Here is a 15,598-nt window from a genome sequence, read left to right as displayed (position 1 = left end):
GGTGTCGCGACGAAGCTCCAAACGATTAATATTAAAAGAATTCTCTGCCTCGCGAATCTCGTCAATCAACGATTATTGAGAGTAGAAAATATGGAGAAAGATCAACACGCCTCATGGACTGTTTAATAACTGTTTGGGCTGCAGGGATAAAAATTATAATTTCCTAACTTTTTTTCCGGTTTTAATATAAAGTCGATCGGTTTGGACTACCGTTTATGCTTTAATTGTGGAAAAGGATTTTAAATCTGTAAAGAGTTAAGAAAATACTCGCATTTGGTCGGTAAGACAGACGATTTTAGTATCCCCTTGAAACCAAGTGTTTCAGATAAAAGTTGCTTAGTTACTAAAGAGAAAAATGGTTGCCTTGATTGACCTTGAGAAAATGTCCTTGAGGTTAGATCGAGATTACCTAAAATTTTTTTAATTGAAACTCCTTTTTTTTTATTTCATATTTATATAATTGACTGCAAGATTTTTTATAACACTATAATAAAGTATTTTTTCATTAAGTATTTAGAAGTTATGAGGCTTGAAAGTTAACAAATCAATATGCTTAGTTAATCCACTATCTTAAAGCAATTAAATTTGAAATGAAGAGAAGATGATGACCTTAGTTGGTACATTGTCCTCAAGCTCATATTCTCTTCGTACTTTAGTATGTTTTGAGAAGGTTTTGAAATCAGCTACATAAATATGAAAGAAAAAAAATGGAGGTTTTAATTTAAAAAATTTTAAATAATCTTGATCTAATCTTAAGAGGACATCTTCTCAAGGTTAACCAAAATCACTATCTTCTTTCTTTCTAGTAACTGAGCAACTTTTGTCTAAAATCCTAGAGAATTGATTAAAATGAACAACCTTAATATATGTATCTGCAATAAGACGATTATTGCTTAATTCACCGCCGGATGTACCTAACATCTAATCTTATCGAATACCTCTGGTCTTATTCTTCACGATTTCGCGTGAACGTGAATTGCGTGTTACATCCGCTTATTTATGAAGGTAAATATATTAATGATTGAAGTAAAGTAACGCTCGACCTACATTAGCCCGATTCCAGATTGTGGTGTGAAGAAATATTTACCTACGGCCTCCCGCCTCTCCGATTTACTCCTCACCGCGACCTGAATTCCGCATCTACAGGCTGTAACAATTTTTATCTTAACGCCCCTGACGCGATGCACTTTTGCTTCGGGAAGCGCATCCATTGTCGGCACTTATTATCGCGACGGCAACTTCTCCGTTTTAATCTCAGCAAGCGGCGTATCTTTTGCAACATCTTTTCATACGTATAAATTACCCGTCGCGTTTTCGCGCGTATTAACGTGTATTGCACACCCTGTCTCGTCTCTTTCCCCGCCCCTGGATCCGCTGATCATTGCGAATTGCACAAAATCAACGTCGAGAATCCTAATCCTTTCCTCGAGCCGGATACGCGTTCGTAGGCGCCGATTTATCTGTGCCTCCCATCTCCTCTACCTTCTTCTCTCGATCCATCTCTCTTCCATTCGGATTCGTTTCTTCTCGCGTATAAAGCGATGCACACGTGCACGTACTTTCGTAGAAATACGCGGTGCACCTGTATATACTTGCGCGCTCGGTGCGAGAAGCTCATCGATCTTCTCACATCCTTTTGATCATGCCATGCACTTCTTCGATCGCGTTGGCTGCTACTCCTTGGCTCCTTTTTATCGTAATCGTGAATACTACTGACATATTGGCATAATGGTGAGTAACAGGAAAATATATCGCGCGCATTCGTAATATCTATATCTATATATACAGGGTATCCTGTGGGACATCCTGTATATGTATATACAATGATGTAATGTTTAAATATTCATATAAAAAGTGCTTAAAGCATTTGTACATTAAAATAAAAATTGTTTAGACATTTATAATTAAAAAATACCTTCATTGAAATTTCATTCATAATTCTTAATTTGTGATTTTGAATATTTTAAATATTTACGCGTAAAAAAGGCTAATACACACGAATGTTTAAATATTTATAATTTAAAAAACGCCGAATTCATAATTTTGATCTTCTTCATTGTTATTTCATTTTATTATCTAGAATACTCATAAATACTCTTCAAATTTTGTCTAACATCCTGTATACATAAAATATTAATATTTTTTTATAAGTAACTGTCGTAAAATATTTGTAATTTTTTTATTTTCTATTTTCTATAAGCAATTACAATGTGTTTTTTTTTAATGCTGGGACTTTATCTCTGAAATAAAATGTTGTGCTATTATTTTTTTCGTGCAATGTAAATGCAGCAGTAATTATTTACAATAGTTATTAATTGATTATTACAGAAATATGTAAATTGATAATAGATAGGTTTCTGGATTATATATATTTATTTATCGAAGCTATGTAGTATCTACCGGAAACTATAAATTACACGTTTATCTATATCGCCGCTTTATGTCTTATCATAAATACCAATTAGCGATAACAGTGTTTAGTTTTGTAAAAACGTGCCTTAAATAAAACGGCTGTCACGGGATAATTATATCTTTTGCCGTAACAGACTGATTATGAAAAACGTGAGACACCATTTGTATGGATAATTGCTAATTTAAATACCAGATTTTGTAGCGTTATTAACGACGTGAGAACATTAACGACATCTTGTATTAACCGCGGCCGATAGACATTACTTACAGAATACGATATCATTACAACAGTATGACAAAATCTTTATACGTCAATAGAATAGATATCTCAAAGATTTCTGTGGAAACTTCCAACTAAATATCATTAAACGTACTAGAATAATTTTATGATTTGTTGGTAATTCGTAACATGTTATGTAAAGTCAATTTGCCATGCAGATTAAATGACATTCAAATGCTTATTTTATTCTCAGTCTTTTATTGTACCATGTTCGACATGATTTTCCTTCATTTGTCTGTTATCATCCATAAATATTTAAAGATTCACGTAGAGTCAATTACTGTATGCACTTTATTACTTTGCTTCACGTTCATTTGACTCTAGAATAAGCATTTATGAATCAATCTTTATTCACGCTAATAGGTATAAATGGAATCCGTCAATATAAATAGCCATCTTTATACAAATTATTCTCATCGTTTTTCCTTTGATATTTCACTACTGTTTCGCAAAATTTTTATTTTGTTCGAAATTATAGCAATTTGTTATGCTTCAACAATCTTTCCGATAATTTTTTCGAATATATAATCAATGTCAATTTTTTTTTTATTTTCCAATATGCTTTTATTAATTTAAAAATGGTTACAAAGTAATCTGAATGTCAAATCGATAAATGAAGTTGTGTCCTTTTTCTAAAATGACGAGACTGTAATCCATCGAATTTTTTAAATCTATTTTAATTTTCTTTAACATTACATATCTCTGTCAGACGCTACAATGAAAACAAAAGAACAGAACGAAAAATTGGCCTTTAATTAAAGATGAGATATATAAAATAAGCTATAAAATATAAAAGTGGAGATAGATATTCTTGATCTTCATTTTGAAGAGTGGTGATTATTTGACTAATATTTTACTAAATTAGTTGTTTTGTGGTTATTTAAGTAGTATGTCAACTTTATTCGCGCGTATTTTTATTTGTATCTCACAATCATCTTGGTGTCTTGAGATGTCGTATTTATTAATTAAGTCTGTGTGATTATCCGTTGATTGCGATTAAGGGGTAACGCCACTCTAGAGCTCGAAAAAAAAGACGTGTTTTTGATAATTTTTTACGGAGATACAATAAAGGAAATGGGAAATGTGTTTATAGGAGTTTATTATACATGTTCTGAAGTAAATAAACAAATTTTTTAATTAACATTTTTAAACAAAATGGCGGCTACGAAACTCGAGACTACCTCTCGCCGAAGGGCCGGAAAAGTTTCTCCCACAATTTTCAATCTGGAACAAAAAAATCAAAATTTTTTGAAAACTATATATGATTGGCTACAGAAGTACGTAGAGGTTTTTTAAATATTTTGTCAACTTTTTTTGTTATAAACAATTTACGGTGAAATTTTGTTACCGAAAAATGAATTTTTTTTTTCAGATAAGCACTATTTTTTGAAAATTCAATATTTTCAAAATCCCCTACGTACTTCTGTTGCCGATACTGACATAGGTCTCCTAAAGTGACACCCCCTTATTTCTCAGAAACTAACTATTGCACTTTATTAATACTGATAAAATCATGATCTGTTTAGCTAATTAAAGAAGTACAAACTCATAATGCATATATTTGTGGCTTATTTCTATACCAAATCAGCTAAAAACCAATTCTGTGAATCCGAGAAGAAAATTCTTACGGTGTTCTTTTGCAAATTGCGTAATTAAAATAATAGTGATTGTATTATTGATAATATTATGTCATTTTAAATGTTTATAGTTTCACATAAATTAGTTTTCTTTACAGAGAGAGAGAGAGAATAGGATATATCTTTATTTATAAAATGGGAATGTTGGTATTATTGCCTACTATGTCAGTTTTGGAGCCCATTTTTTGTCAGACGCTCATTTTTGCATAACTTACGAAAAACTTAATTATTGCAAAATTGCAAACAGTATTATAAAAATTGCTTATACTATCAGATAGAAGACACTTTTTATTTTGTATTTATGTTTTTGAAGTTGTATTTTTACCTTTTGTTTAAGAAATATTGTTTAAAAACAAAGTGGTATGTCGGTATCGGTGACCTTCCTCTACTACCAAAAACTCATATCTAAATAGGAAAGTTTTAGTCGCGTGTTTATATATCGAATGTAAATGTCGAGAATACAAATGTCAATCTCGACGCGAGTCGATAAGAAGCACGTTATTCGATACTATAAGTAATAAACAAACTATTCGGTTACGCAAACGAGTAAAATGTATCCGATACTTCAGGTATCAAGGATTCCAACGAAGTGCCAAATAAATCGGTTATTCACGAACGAGACGATGCACGGCCGTAACAACCTTCAAAGTCACGTTCGCCTGTTCACGACGATAAGTCGAATGCCGAGGTCGCGAACGAAACTTCATCACTACTTCGAGACTATGAATTCGTATAATGTGTAATCTTTGTGTTATTTTTAAAACTCGTAAAAAAACACATCTTTAAAAAAATCTCACATATTCATTCTTAATGCAACGGTAAGAACAAACGTTTCGCAAGTCTTTGAGCAGCATCAATACAATACGTTCGTTTTATGCGGGTGCCAGGTCAAAGTGATAAGAATAGCAATAGGTATAATGTTGTGATATGTAAACAATGAGCAAACGATATTTTTCTTCATATTTTAACATTCGTCATATTTCATTGACTGGCGATGTATTTATGCTTTGTTGTCCGACCATTATTGACAAGGTTTACTTGGTTTTATTTCTTAAAAAGAAAAACAATTTAAATCACCTTGTGAAATTGTTAAAGTTTAAAATTGATAAAATAATATAGTCTGTAATTGTATCTATCCTTCATTTTTTTGATGATTTATTTTTTTAATTTTTTATATTATAAACGAAATGTTGTTCTTATTAAATTTTCTAAAATGATATAATAAAAAAATAATTGGCCCTAAGTATTAGTCAACTTCTGTATAAGATAAGATCACAATAATATGTTAATGCGATCTTTCATAAACGTTTGAAATAAAATAATTTACGAGCGTAAATACGGAAGAAATCTGAGATCTTTGTACTATGATTGTTTGAAATGATCTTATTTAAACGCAAGACATCTTTCTAACGTACAATCAGAGATAATCCATTCTTTACTCGGTAAGAACTTCTGCGTGCAAGCTGTGTCAATACAGCTGTGATTACCAATCATAATACACATAAGAACAGCTGATCTTTGCACGCTAGTCACTAAACTATAAATGTTTACTGCGCTTATATGGCACACGTGACTCGATGATAACATTGTTTAGAAATCGATTGTAACAGAAGCTAGTGTATTAGAATAGATAAGAAAACAATATTAGAGTAATTCTTTGAGAAAATATTGTCAAATAATGACTCAAAAAAGAAACGGAGTATTATTGTGATTGTGAAAAGCAAATAATAGTATGAATTCTTAACCCTTAACACACGCGATTGGGTCATTCATATCTCTGTGCATTTCTTTTCTTTAAAATATTAGAAACACTTACTTATTTTTTGTATACTTGTGAAAGTGATGAAAATTAATCCGGGACACGAACTACCCATCGTGTAGTAAAGAACTGAAAAATCATCATATATACTAAGGATTAATTATAACGCATGAATTAACTTTATAGCGGGGATTCCAATGTTTCGTAGATTATTAAAGCGTATATGTCACAGTCTACTTAGGGTAGATCTCGACAAACTGAGTAGCTTTATTATAGCCGTCTTCTTCCTCGCCTTCTTATGATGCCGCTTTTATAATGATATTCCATTTTGTTAACGTCGGGCGCAAAGTCGGTAGCCATGATCCGTTTCCACGCACCGGTGCACCCGGCTTTACCGCCACATCGTTGTCGTCATTCTGGAAATCCAAGAACGAGAGAGTGACTGCGAGATGAGTCGGATAATCGCGTGTGAGCCGCTACGATCTCCTTATTGGAGAAATCGATGTATCATAAAATATCGTAATGAGTAAAAATATACACGAAATAAATATATAATTTTTTTGATCATTCAGACGTTAATTAAATCCAAACGGAATTGAAAAGATCGTGTTGCGAGTGACGAGTTACAAGAAGTTGTGAGCCACGTAACGTGAAAATTACGTAAATGTGTGAGACTTTACCTTGTCACTTGAGTAACGTGAATCGATAAATTTCGAGAGAAGGTTCAAGATAATGCAGCGGGATTTGCATATGTAATAAACTTCAGCAGCTTGAATTGTTTACCCGTCACAAATTGGAATTGAAATATAGAGACGTCCGATGCGCAGAAACTACTCGGTTGCGACAATACATATGTATTAATGAATATGTATATTAATGAATTTTACTATTCATTTTATAATTCACGCTAGGACGAAGGCTCAAACGGATACTTGACTGTCCGTGGTAAGATAAGTAAATTATAAATTTAAGATCACAATATTTTTCGTTGGCATATATTACGCAGTCTTGACTTTAATGAATATGAGATTACCGATAATTATGATTTTCATTGACATAATGATTCAGATAATCATGCAAATTGATGACTCGATAGAAAAGCGATTGTTCGATACTCCAAATTCGAACGTTTTCACATAAAGCAAACGTTCACGCTCGTGATTCGTGATCAATTTACTATTGATCCTCTTTTGAACTGGCAATGACCCAAAGTCAAGATCTGATCCGCATATGCTATCAATTAAAGCGAGTACTCTTCGTGGTTAATGAGGTGTATCCCAGGAATACCGAACCTTTGCCATTTCGCTTCATGAATCCTTACAATGCGCCTTTCATCTTTCAGTTCGAGCTCGTAAGATTCGAATGCCCCCACGAATCTTCCAAATGTTCAAGGTTTTCTTCTAAGGTCATTACGATTTTTCGTTTCCGAAATCCGAGTCCGAGGTCACAGAATGTGATTCGAACTACAATGATTTGCAATGAGATCGTAATCGTAGAAGGACAAAAAACAAGCTGAGAATAATTCTTAACCTCCCCATCATCTATCCATTCTCTCGTGGACGTATCAACTATCCATGAGAGTCTGCAGAGTTTTTGCATGTCATTATGTTAAGCAATATTAAGTGAAATAGACCGAAAAGTGATTAACACAAATAACAGAGAAAAAAAGCCATTTTCGGTCAAAGCATGTCTTTTGCTTAATAATAATCATATATGAATATACAAATACAATTATCGGTTCTATAGATTGCGCAGCGATTCAAGTTGCCGGACTTGAAATACAATCATTATGCATCAAAATAAATCAATACGAATTTATTATATTGATTAAAGGATATAGAAAACATTATCACAATAGAAAATTGAATTATAAGAAAAAAAATTGTATATGTATATAAATATGTGGTATTCTTTTAAATAGAGCCCTTCTTTTTGTTTTTATGACAAATTATCAACGAAGTTTCTTTTCACGCAAGTTTCGTAGCCGCCACATGTGAATGATACGCGTTCGAGAGAACATGTAAACGCACAAGTTGCATTTTTTGTATTTACAGATTAGAGTACCATTAAAGATAAACTTTTCGGCCAGACCGAAAGACGTGGTTGTGTCGATCACAAAGAAACATTTAAGCTGTGGACTGAAAGGCCATCCACCAATTCTTGCTGGGGATTTTCCGCACGAGGTCAAACTAGAGGAATCTACTTGGGTAATTGAAGACGGAAAAATATTGCTAATTAATTTAGAAAAGGTGAGTCATGGACACAATAGATGCGATTGCACCCGCGTAAACGCGCTTTTCGTGGCCTCGCCGATCCTCGGCCTTACCGCAACAGTTCTAAGATCGTCCAGCCGCAAATGAAGATTTAAGATACGCGTGACCGATTAACATTTCTTTCGCGTATGATTATCTTCGCGTCTAGTTATATAACCATTTTGTGATTCTGCTTCGTAATTTTTATCCAAAACTTTATGAAACATAAAACGATACATTGTAATCGGAATTGATCTATGACATACATATATTATATTAAAATTATATTAAAATAATGTAAATTTCGCTGAATGAAAATATCGATATATATATATATATATATATATAGTATGTACAATAGATAAAAACAAGACGTTATTAGTAGCACAGATATAATTTTATATAGCTTAATTTTATTAATTTGTGGTGTAATGATAGCGTAATAATAGCAATATCCTTATAATTTGCAATGAAATTAATCTCGCCGATTGCAGGTAAACAAAATGCAGTGGTGGGCACATGTTATAATGAGTGAGCCAGAAATTAGCACGAAGAAAGTAAACCCTGAACCTAGTAAACTCTCCGACCTCGATGGAGAGACAAGAGGCCTCGTGGAGAAAATGATGTACGATCAGAGGCAGAAAGAACTAGGACTTCCAACATCCGATGAACAGAAGAAACAGGATGTCATCAAAAAGTAATCGTCGATGTTTTTATCGTGCTATATATCGATACCCACATTTTTAATTAATTAATGAATTGTTACTTTTTGTTGGATTTTTCTAGGTTTATGGAGCAACATCCTGAAATGGACTTCTCGAAGTGTAAATTCAATTAAAATAATTTAATAACGCGCGCACTTAATAATATTCCGGTACTATACATTGAAATATTTTTGAGATATATCTCGCTTTTTATTATCATATTACAACATGCGATCTTCTATACTCGACGTTTCCATATCGTTGAAGAAGAAAGTTAATGCGATTACAAAGATGGCAGCACAATGTTAGACTATGATGCCATATACAGAGTTCTACTAATGCGATCGAAATATTTTTCGATTATTCTTTTCATTTTTTCTTAACTACTTTTTTACATTTTCTTTACTTTTAAAAAAAAAATCCATTGCACAATTGTCTAATTTCTGTATTTGCGCTTCTCTTATCTATCGAGTTCTTTGGAAAGAAGATAGATTAGAATTGTATGAAAGAGATACAACTTTAAGAATAAAAATCATATAACTGTTATGTTTTTTCTTTCGCAATGTATTACTTTTAACTTTAATCGTATTCAAAAATCCAGTCGACCCAAATAGTTTTCAATTACATTGAAAAATTGTTTATATCAAATGTTTTTCACAATCATACATAATTTTAAGTTATAATCGTATTTGGATTTTGATCTTCAAAATGAAACAAATCATTTAATTACATTAACTTTAATCAAAGATATACATTTCATTCCCTGATTTCTTGTGTGTGTATATATATATAAAATAAAATAATACAAACATATTTTTGAAGAAAGTGAAATGTGCGATATAGTAACAAGTTACAATATAATTAATTTTATATCTGCGTAATTTTGCGATTTTTCGTAGTTTTAAGATTTTTATCGCTATGCTACTTGACATCTGTGTCCTGATTGCCCGTTGTAGTTTTAATTTCTATGCTCGTTTATGCATGAACACTATAATTACAATTATAATACAGTTATGATGTTTGCTGTGTTTCTTAAATGTAATCGTCAGTTTGCTTCATCACTTTCGTAATCCAACGCACGTAATTGGATAGTCTGGCGTATATACCAAATTTACCGCGCTTGCCACAACCTTCGCCGAAACTAGTGATACCAAAAATTGTCCACGGATGTTCGGGTTTACGAGGATCTCTGCAGAGCAGAGGTCCCCCACTGTCACCCGCACAAGAGTCCATTTTACCACGACGATAACCCGCACAAAACATATTATCCGTTATTCTGTAATCCACGTAGACCTCTCGACAAGTCTCGGGAGACACTATTGGAACCTAAAATTGAATTTGACATTCATATTATTTTTCTAAAGTACACAGTTGTAATTGTGAACTCATTATTACTTTATTAATCTTTAGAAGACGAGGTCTATTCTATCTTACAGCTTTTTCTTAAGTAAGATTTGTTATAATTTATTATTTTTCATTTTTTTGTATTCTTTAAAACATAATATTATTTCTCTCTCAGCACCACTATAGTGACTTTTCCGCGCGTCATATAAAGATTAAATAGTCAAATTTTTTAAATTGAATTGCATACTTTAACTTCGTGCAGCACATCCGTTCCGAAATCGTCCGTCACGCTGGATTTGCCCCAGCCGATAATGGTGCACAACTGATTCGTAGGTAAGGGCTGCTTTGGTGCGGGTAAACACGCAATCCCTCTCGAAGGAGACGGGGTCAAGGTAACTGGTAAACGAAGTAGAGCCACATCGTTATCAACAGTATCGGCATCGTACTCCGGGTGGATGGTCACCGAGTCCACCTACGCAGTCATAGAATTAATCAGCGGCGACATGAAATTGTCTATCTAACTCTTAACTGCGACACGTACCCTAAGCTCTAATTCCGTGCCTTCTTTCACCGTTAAATCGTGCTCTCCAATACGAACATAAAGGCGTTTTCTAATGCAATGCGCGGCAGTTAATACCCACCTTGGGGATACCAATGTTCCACCGCAAAAAGCTTCCTGAAAAAAGAAAATCAATTAAGTTTGGTCCAGACAATTATAAAACCTTTCTTGCTCCTCAACCATTTGTAGGCATCTTTCATGACTTATATTATTTGCTGTTTCTAGGAAATGAGATTTATTCGTTGTAAATGTACCCGAAATCGATTTAACACGGCCACTTGCCATGGCCAGCTTCCAGGTGCAGTCGGACGGCCGCCGATAATTCGTGTGAAGTATGATAATCTGGATCCTTTATGAGTCGCTACTCCGCACTTCCAAATGTTTGAATTCTTCTCTGGAGCGAAGCTATCAACGGTATTAGGATTGAGTTCGAACTCGTCCAACACCAAATCTAGAAAATGAATAAAACTAGCTACTCGTTTTTCTTATTAGTACTCAATGCTGACTTGAAATAGGTTTACCATCGCCGTCTTCTTCGTGGCTACCGCGAATCTTTCGATGGATCCATCTTTGGCAGAAGCTACCTTCGACGTAGCAATAGGCGCTTTCTCGTATCACATCGCGCTCGCAAATTCCCGGCTTTCTGCACCATCTAATCACAACAAATATATAATATATAATATCAATTTTGAACATGGTATAATTCTGAACGAAATAAAATAGTCCAATTTTTTAAATTCAAGTTGTATGGACAGTGTTAAAGAATATCAAACAAGAAAAAAATCAAATTTGAACTCTGACTGGATTATTTTATTTCGTTTAGAATTGTATCATGTTTGAAATTGTATCACCTTATCCTACGTAATCTTATACGAATTTCTATAATACCTATGACGTTGAGTAGTGCACAGTCTCGTGCAAGGTGACCATTTACTCCATTTTCCATATTGTCTTTTGGAGTTCTCCTTACTGTTTTTGCCTTTTTGCTTTCCATGCCTAGGCTCTGCTTCTTTAGGTACCTATTAAAAACGCGCATTAGCAATCAAAAATCAAATATTAATGCATGCCGCGACTTACTTGAACGACGTGAAATCTTTCGTTTCTTCGTCGACGTCTCCGGCGCTGGCGTTGTTTGCATCGCCTTTGACGACCCTTTCTATTATGTTCGCAACCACGTTCCTCCTGTATCACAACAATCCGTTAATAAAAAATTATTCACAATATCGTGTAATTATGTAGATCACATATTTACCTTAAGTACAGTGGTTCCGCAATCTTTTTTTGATCGGCACTTCCTGACGCGATTTTGCATGCAGTGTCGATCGCACACCGACCATTCGCTCCAATTTGTGAAGTGCGATAGCTTTGTTGCTTCTGTCATCAAAGTAACATGCGAGAATATAGATTAGGAATATGTAATAAAAGAAATATGTAAAATTGAGAATATTGCAAGAAAATATTTTTTCGATCATAGAAAATTTATGGAAAATCAATGGCGCACATACACTTACTATTCTTTGGCAAATGCTCTGCAGATAGCTGGTCGATCGAATGAAGGCAGCTTACGTTGCTTTTAACTCCAAAAACGAATGTCTTGTTTTCATTCTAAAATTATTAAACATATGTACATATTTAATGATATAATAATTTAGATTTTTTTTATTATTAAATCAAAATTTCATGGATATAACAATATTCAATATAACAATTCTTTTAATTATTTGGAATGTTACTGTTGTTTAATTAACATATTATATATTGCTAACTTGGTTTACTAAATTCTAAGACTAGAGGAGAGATCGGGGACAAAAGTAACAAGGTACAATAGTAACATCGCCAATATTTCTGAAACTATTTTGTTCCCGATCTGTTTTATGATTGAGAACATTCTAACAAATGGCAAGTTGCAGTCATTTTACGTTTTAACCTTGTTGAAAGGATTAATGTATCAGTGAAAATTTCACGTCATATTATCTCGTCACTTGACACGCCTCTGTGTCGACAGTGGCTGCATACTGATACGATTACCTTAAAATTATCTGTCCTAGACCGAAAGACTTAATAGATACGGCCTGGCCAGCACTCTATTTAGTTCTATCATTTAGTATGCTCCAAGGTTGTAACGCCCAAGTCGCGATATTAAACTCAATTTGCCCGCTGGTAATGGCATCGCGACGTAACCGTCGTCGGCGCTAATCATGCGTTACACGATGTCACCGTGTCGACAAAGTACGTAGGCATATAAAATTACTGTCATTTCGCTGTCGCGCCTTTTCGAAGCTCCTCGAAATCTATACTCGCTCTGAAATTCCGAACAATGGTTACTGATTGCAATCGCGATGATTCATTTATAGTTCATGAATTCAGATGCGATTAAAATGATGCTTGAAACAAGCTCTATAAAGCTAGCAGGACCAAATCAGCAGAATCAAATCGGACCTATCGAAATTTTTAATACTCATTTTGTACTAAATTGTACCATTAATGATAATTTTGTACCGTGTGCCATTTCGAAAAAAATCGTGGCGCTGATGGCTTAATATTAAGCTAGCAGGACCAATTCAAAATAAAAGATAAAAAGAACAATAATATCAGAAATCAATACGATTGAATTTGTACTATTTTGTACTGCCAAAAACAATTCTATATTGTGCCATTTTCAAGAAAACAATGACGTTGATAATATTTAAACTGGCAGGACCATAAAAAAAAACAAAATAAGGGAAAAAATTAACACAACTAAATTTGTACTAATTTGTACCATTGAAAGTAAGTTAATATTTTACATGTTTTCTCCTTAAAATAACTTTATTAGTATATACTTACAATCTATTCTACTTCAAATCGTGCACCTATGAAGCATCACTTTATTTTTTTTTTTTAATTTGCTAACATATTCTACAGATAATAATAAGACACGTTTTCGTGAAAAAAATGTGAGATTTTTTGCAAAGTTATTAACGCTTGTTAGTTGCGTAAATTTATAAAAAACGTCGCTCATTAAACATTTCAATTATTATATCATCGAAATAATTAGTCGTACAAAAAAGATATAATTTTCCGAGATTAAAAGTCCGATTATAAAGTAACTCTGAAAATTTCAAAATAGAACTCGAATGGACTGTATAGTTAAAAAATGCGAGTTCTATTTTGAAATTTTCAGGGTTACTTCATAATTAAAATGGGAATATATTTTTACAAAATTTTTTGATTGATGAGTTGATGAAAAATATTCATAAAAATTGTAAACAAATGGAAAATAATTTATTTATATAAAAATAATAAATTAAAAATAAAATCCAACCATAGATCAATTTACGATCTTTAAAATCGGACTTTTAATCTCGAAAAATCTTATTTTTTTTTTATACGACTAATTATTTCGATGATATAATAATTTGAATGTTCCATGAGCGACGTTTTTTATAAATTTACGCAACTAACAAGCGTTAATGACTTTGCAAAAAATCTCACATTTTTTTCACAAAACACGTATCTTATTATTATCTGTAGAATATGTTAGCAAATTAAAAAAAAAAATAAAGTGATGCTTCATAGGTGCACGATTTGAAGTAGAATACATTGAGTATATACTAATAAAGTTATTTTAAGGAGAAAACATGTAAAATATTAACTTACTTTCAATGGTACAAATTAGTACAAATTCAGTTGTGTTAATTTTTTCCCTCATTTTGTTTTTTTTTTATGGTCCTGCCAGCTTAAATATTATCAACGTCATTGTTTTCTTGAAAATGACATAATATAGAATTGTTTTTGGCAGTACAAAATAGTACAAATTCAATCGTATTGATTTCTGATATTATTTATCTTTTTATCTTTTATTTTTAATTGGTCCTGCTAGCTTAATATTAAACCAGCAGCGCCACGATTTTTTTCGAAATGGCACACGGTGCAAAATTATTATTAATGGTACAATTTAGTACAAAATGAGTACTAAAAATTTCGATAGGTCCGATTTGATTCTGCTGATTTGGTCCTGCTAGCTTTATAGAGCTCTTGAAACATCCTTTCATCAGCAACATTACTGTGCATTGTTCAAAATAAAAATGATGCAAAATTCTATTACCTAATAGAGAATGATTGCCTCGAAGAAATCTATAATATCGAGTTTATAATAGCAAAAAAAGAAATATGTAGGGGAGACCGGGGCTGGTTGTCGTACGGGATTGATTGTCAAAATGCTTATAACTCAAACAAAACACGGCAGAAAAATCTCTTTTTTTGACTGTAGATAGCTGATATAATATTAATTTGTTGTGTAAAATGGTTTGCACCACAAGCATTGTATATAATATATTATTTATAGCGATTTTTGAGAAAATGAAGTTGGTGAGTAAATTTTTATAATCATATTTTGTTATATGATAAGTCTTTGGTATTATTAATCGTTATATCCCTGTATTCATAGAAAATGACATATCTCAGAAGATTTTTGCTACAATTAAGTAATCATTATTCTGACTAAGTTTGTGAATACAATCTCTTTTATTAAAAATGGCTATGGGGTAGATTGACCAAAACGAGATGAGGTTAGATAACAATTAATTTTAATATCTTTAGAGAACACATTTTCAGAGAACATACTTACAAATATATTATATTTCATATAGATATATGTTTTTTCATTTTT

The 15,598-nt window shown here is 32.6% G+C and overlaps 2 protein-coding genes across 2 annotated transcripts in view; one reads left to right on the top strand and one right to left on the bottom strand.

Moving 5' to 3' along the window:
• nudC (nuclear distribution C, dynein complex regulator) overlaps positions 1 to 9,632 on the top strand; it is a 93,972-nt gene extending 84,340 nt beyond the window's left edge. Inside the window, exons 5-7 of the mRNA XM_018511711.1 lie at positions 8,143 to 8,337; positions 8,835 to 9,037; positions 9,127 to 9,632. Coding sequence (XP_018367213.1) covers positions 8,143 to 8,337; positions 8,835 to 9,037; positions 9,127 to 9,178 — 450 coding nt within the window. The 3' untranslated portion in view covers positions 9,179 to 9,632. The remainder of the gene's footprint in view (positions 1 to 8,142; positions 8,338 to 8,834; positions 9,038 to 9,126) is intronic.
• A 200-nt stretch (positions 9,633 to 9,832) lies between these two features.
• LOC108763832 (coagulation factor VII) overlaps positions 9,833 to 15,598 on the bottom strand; it is a 20,714-nt gene continuing 14,948 nt past the window's right edge. Inside the window, exons 3-11 of the mRNA XM_018511723.1 lie at positions 12,459 to 12,552; positions 12,200 to 12,321; positions 12,025 to 12,129; positions 11,836 to 11,966; positions 11,469 to 11,599; positions 11,202 to 11,398; positions 10,930 to 11,064; positions 10,636 to 10,860; positions 9,833 to 10,370 (exon numbers count right to left, since the gene is read on the bottom strand). Coding sequence (XP_018367225.1) covers positions 10,077 to 10,370; positions 10,636 to 10,860; positions 10,930 to 11,064; positions 11,202 to 11,398; positions 11,469 to 11,599; positions 11,836 to 11,966; positions 12,025 to 12,129; positions 12,200 to 12,321; positions 12,459 to 12,552 — 1,434 coding nt within the window. The 3' untranslated portion in view covers positions 9,833 to 10,076. The remainder of the gene's footprint in view (positions 10,371 to 10,635; positions 10,861 to 10,929; positions 11,065 to 11,201; positions 11,399 to 11,468; positions 11,600 to 11,835; positions 11,967 to 12,024; positions 12,130 to 12,199; positions 12,322 to 12,458; positions 12,553 to 15,598) is intronic.

Source organism: Trachymyrmex cornetzi, unplaced genomic scaffold (assembly GCF_001594075.2).
Source record: "Trachymyrmex cornetzi isolate Tcor2-1 unplaced genomic scaffold, Tcor1.1 scaffold385, whole genome shotgun sequence".
NCBI lineage: Eukaryota > Metazoa > Arthropoda > Insecta > Hymenoptera > Formicidae > Trachymyrmex > Trachymyrmex cornetzi.
Note: the sequence above shows the minus strand (reverse complement) of the source record. Positions and strands in the feature narration are given on the sequence as shown.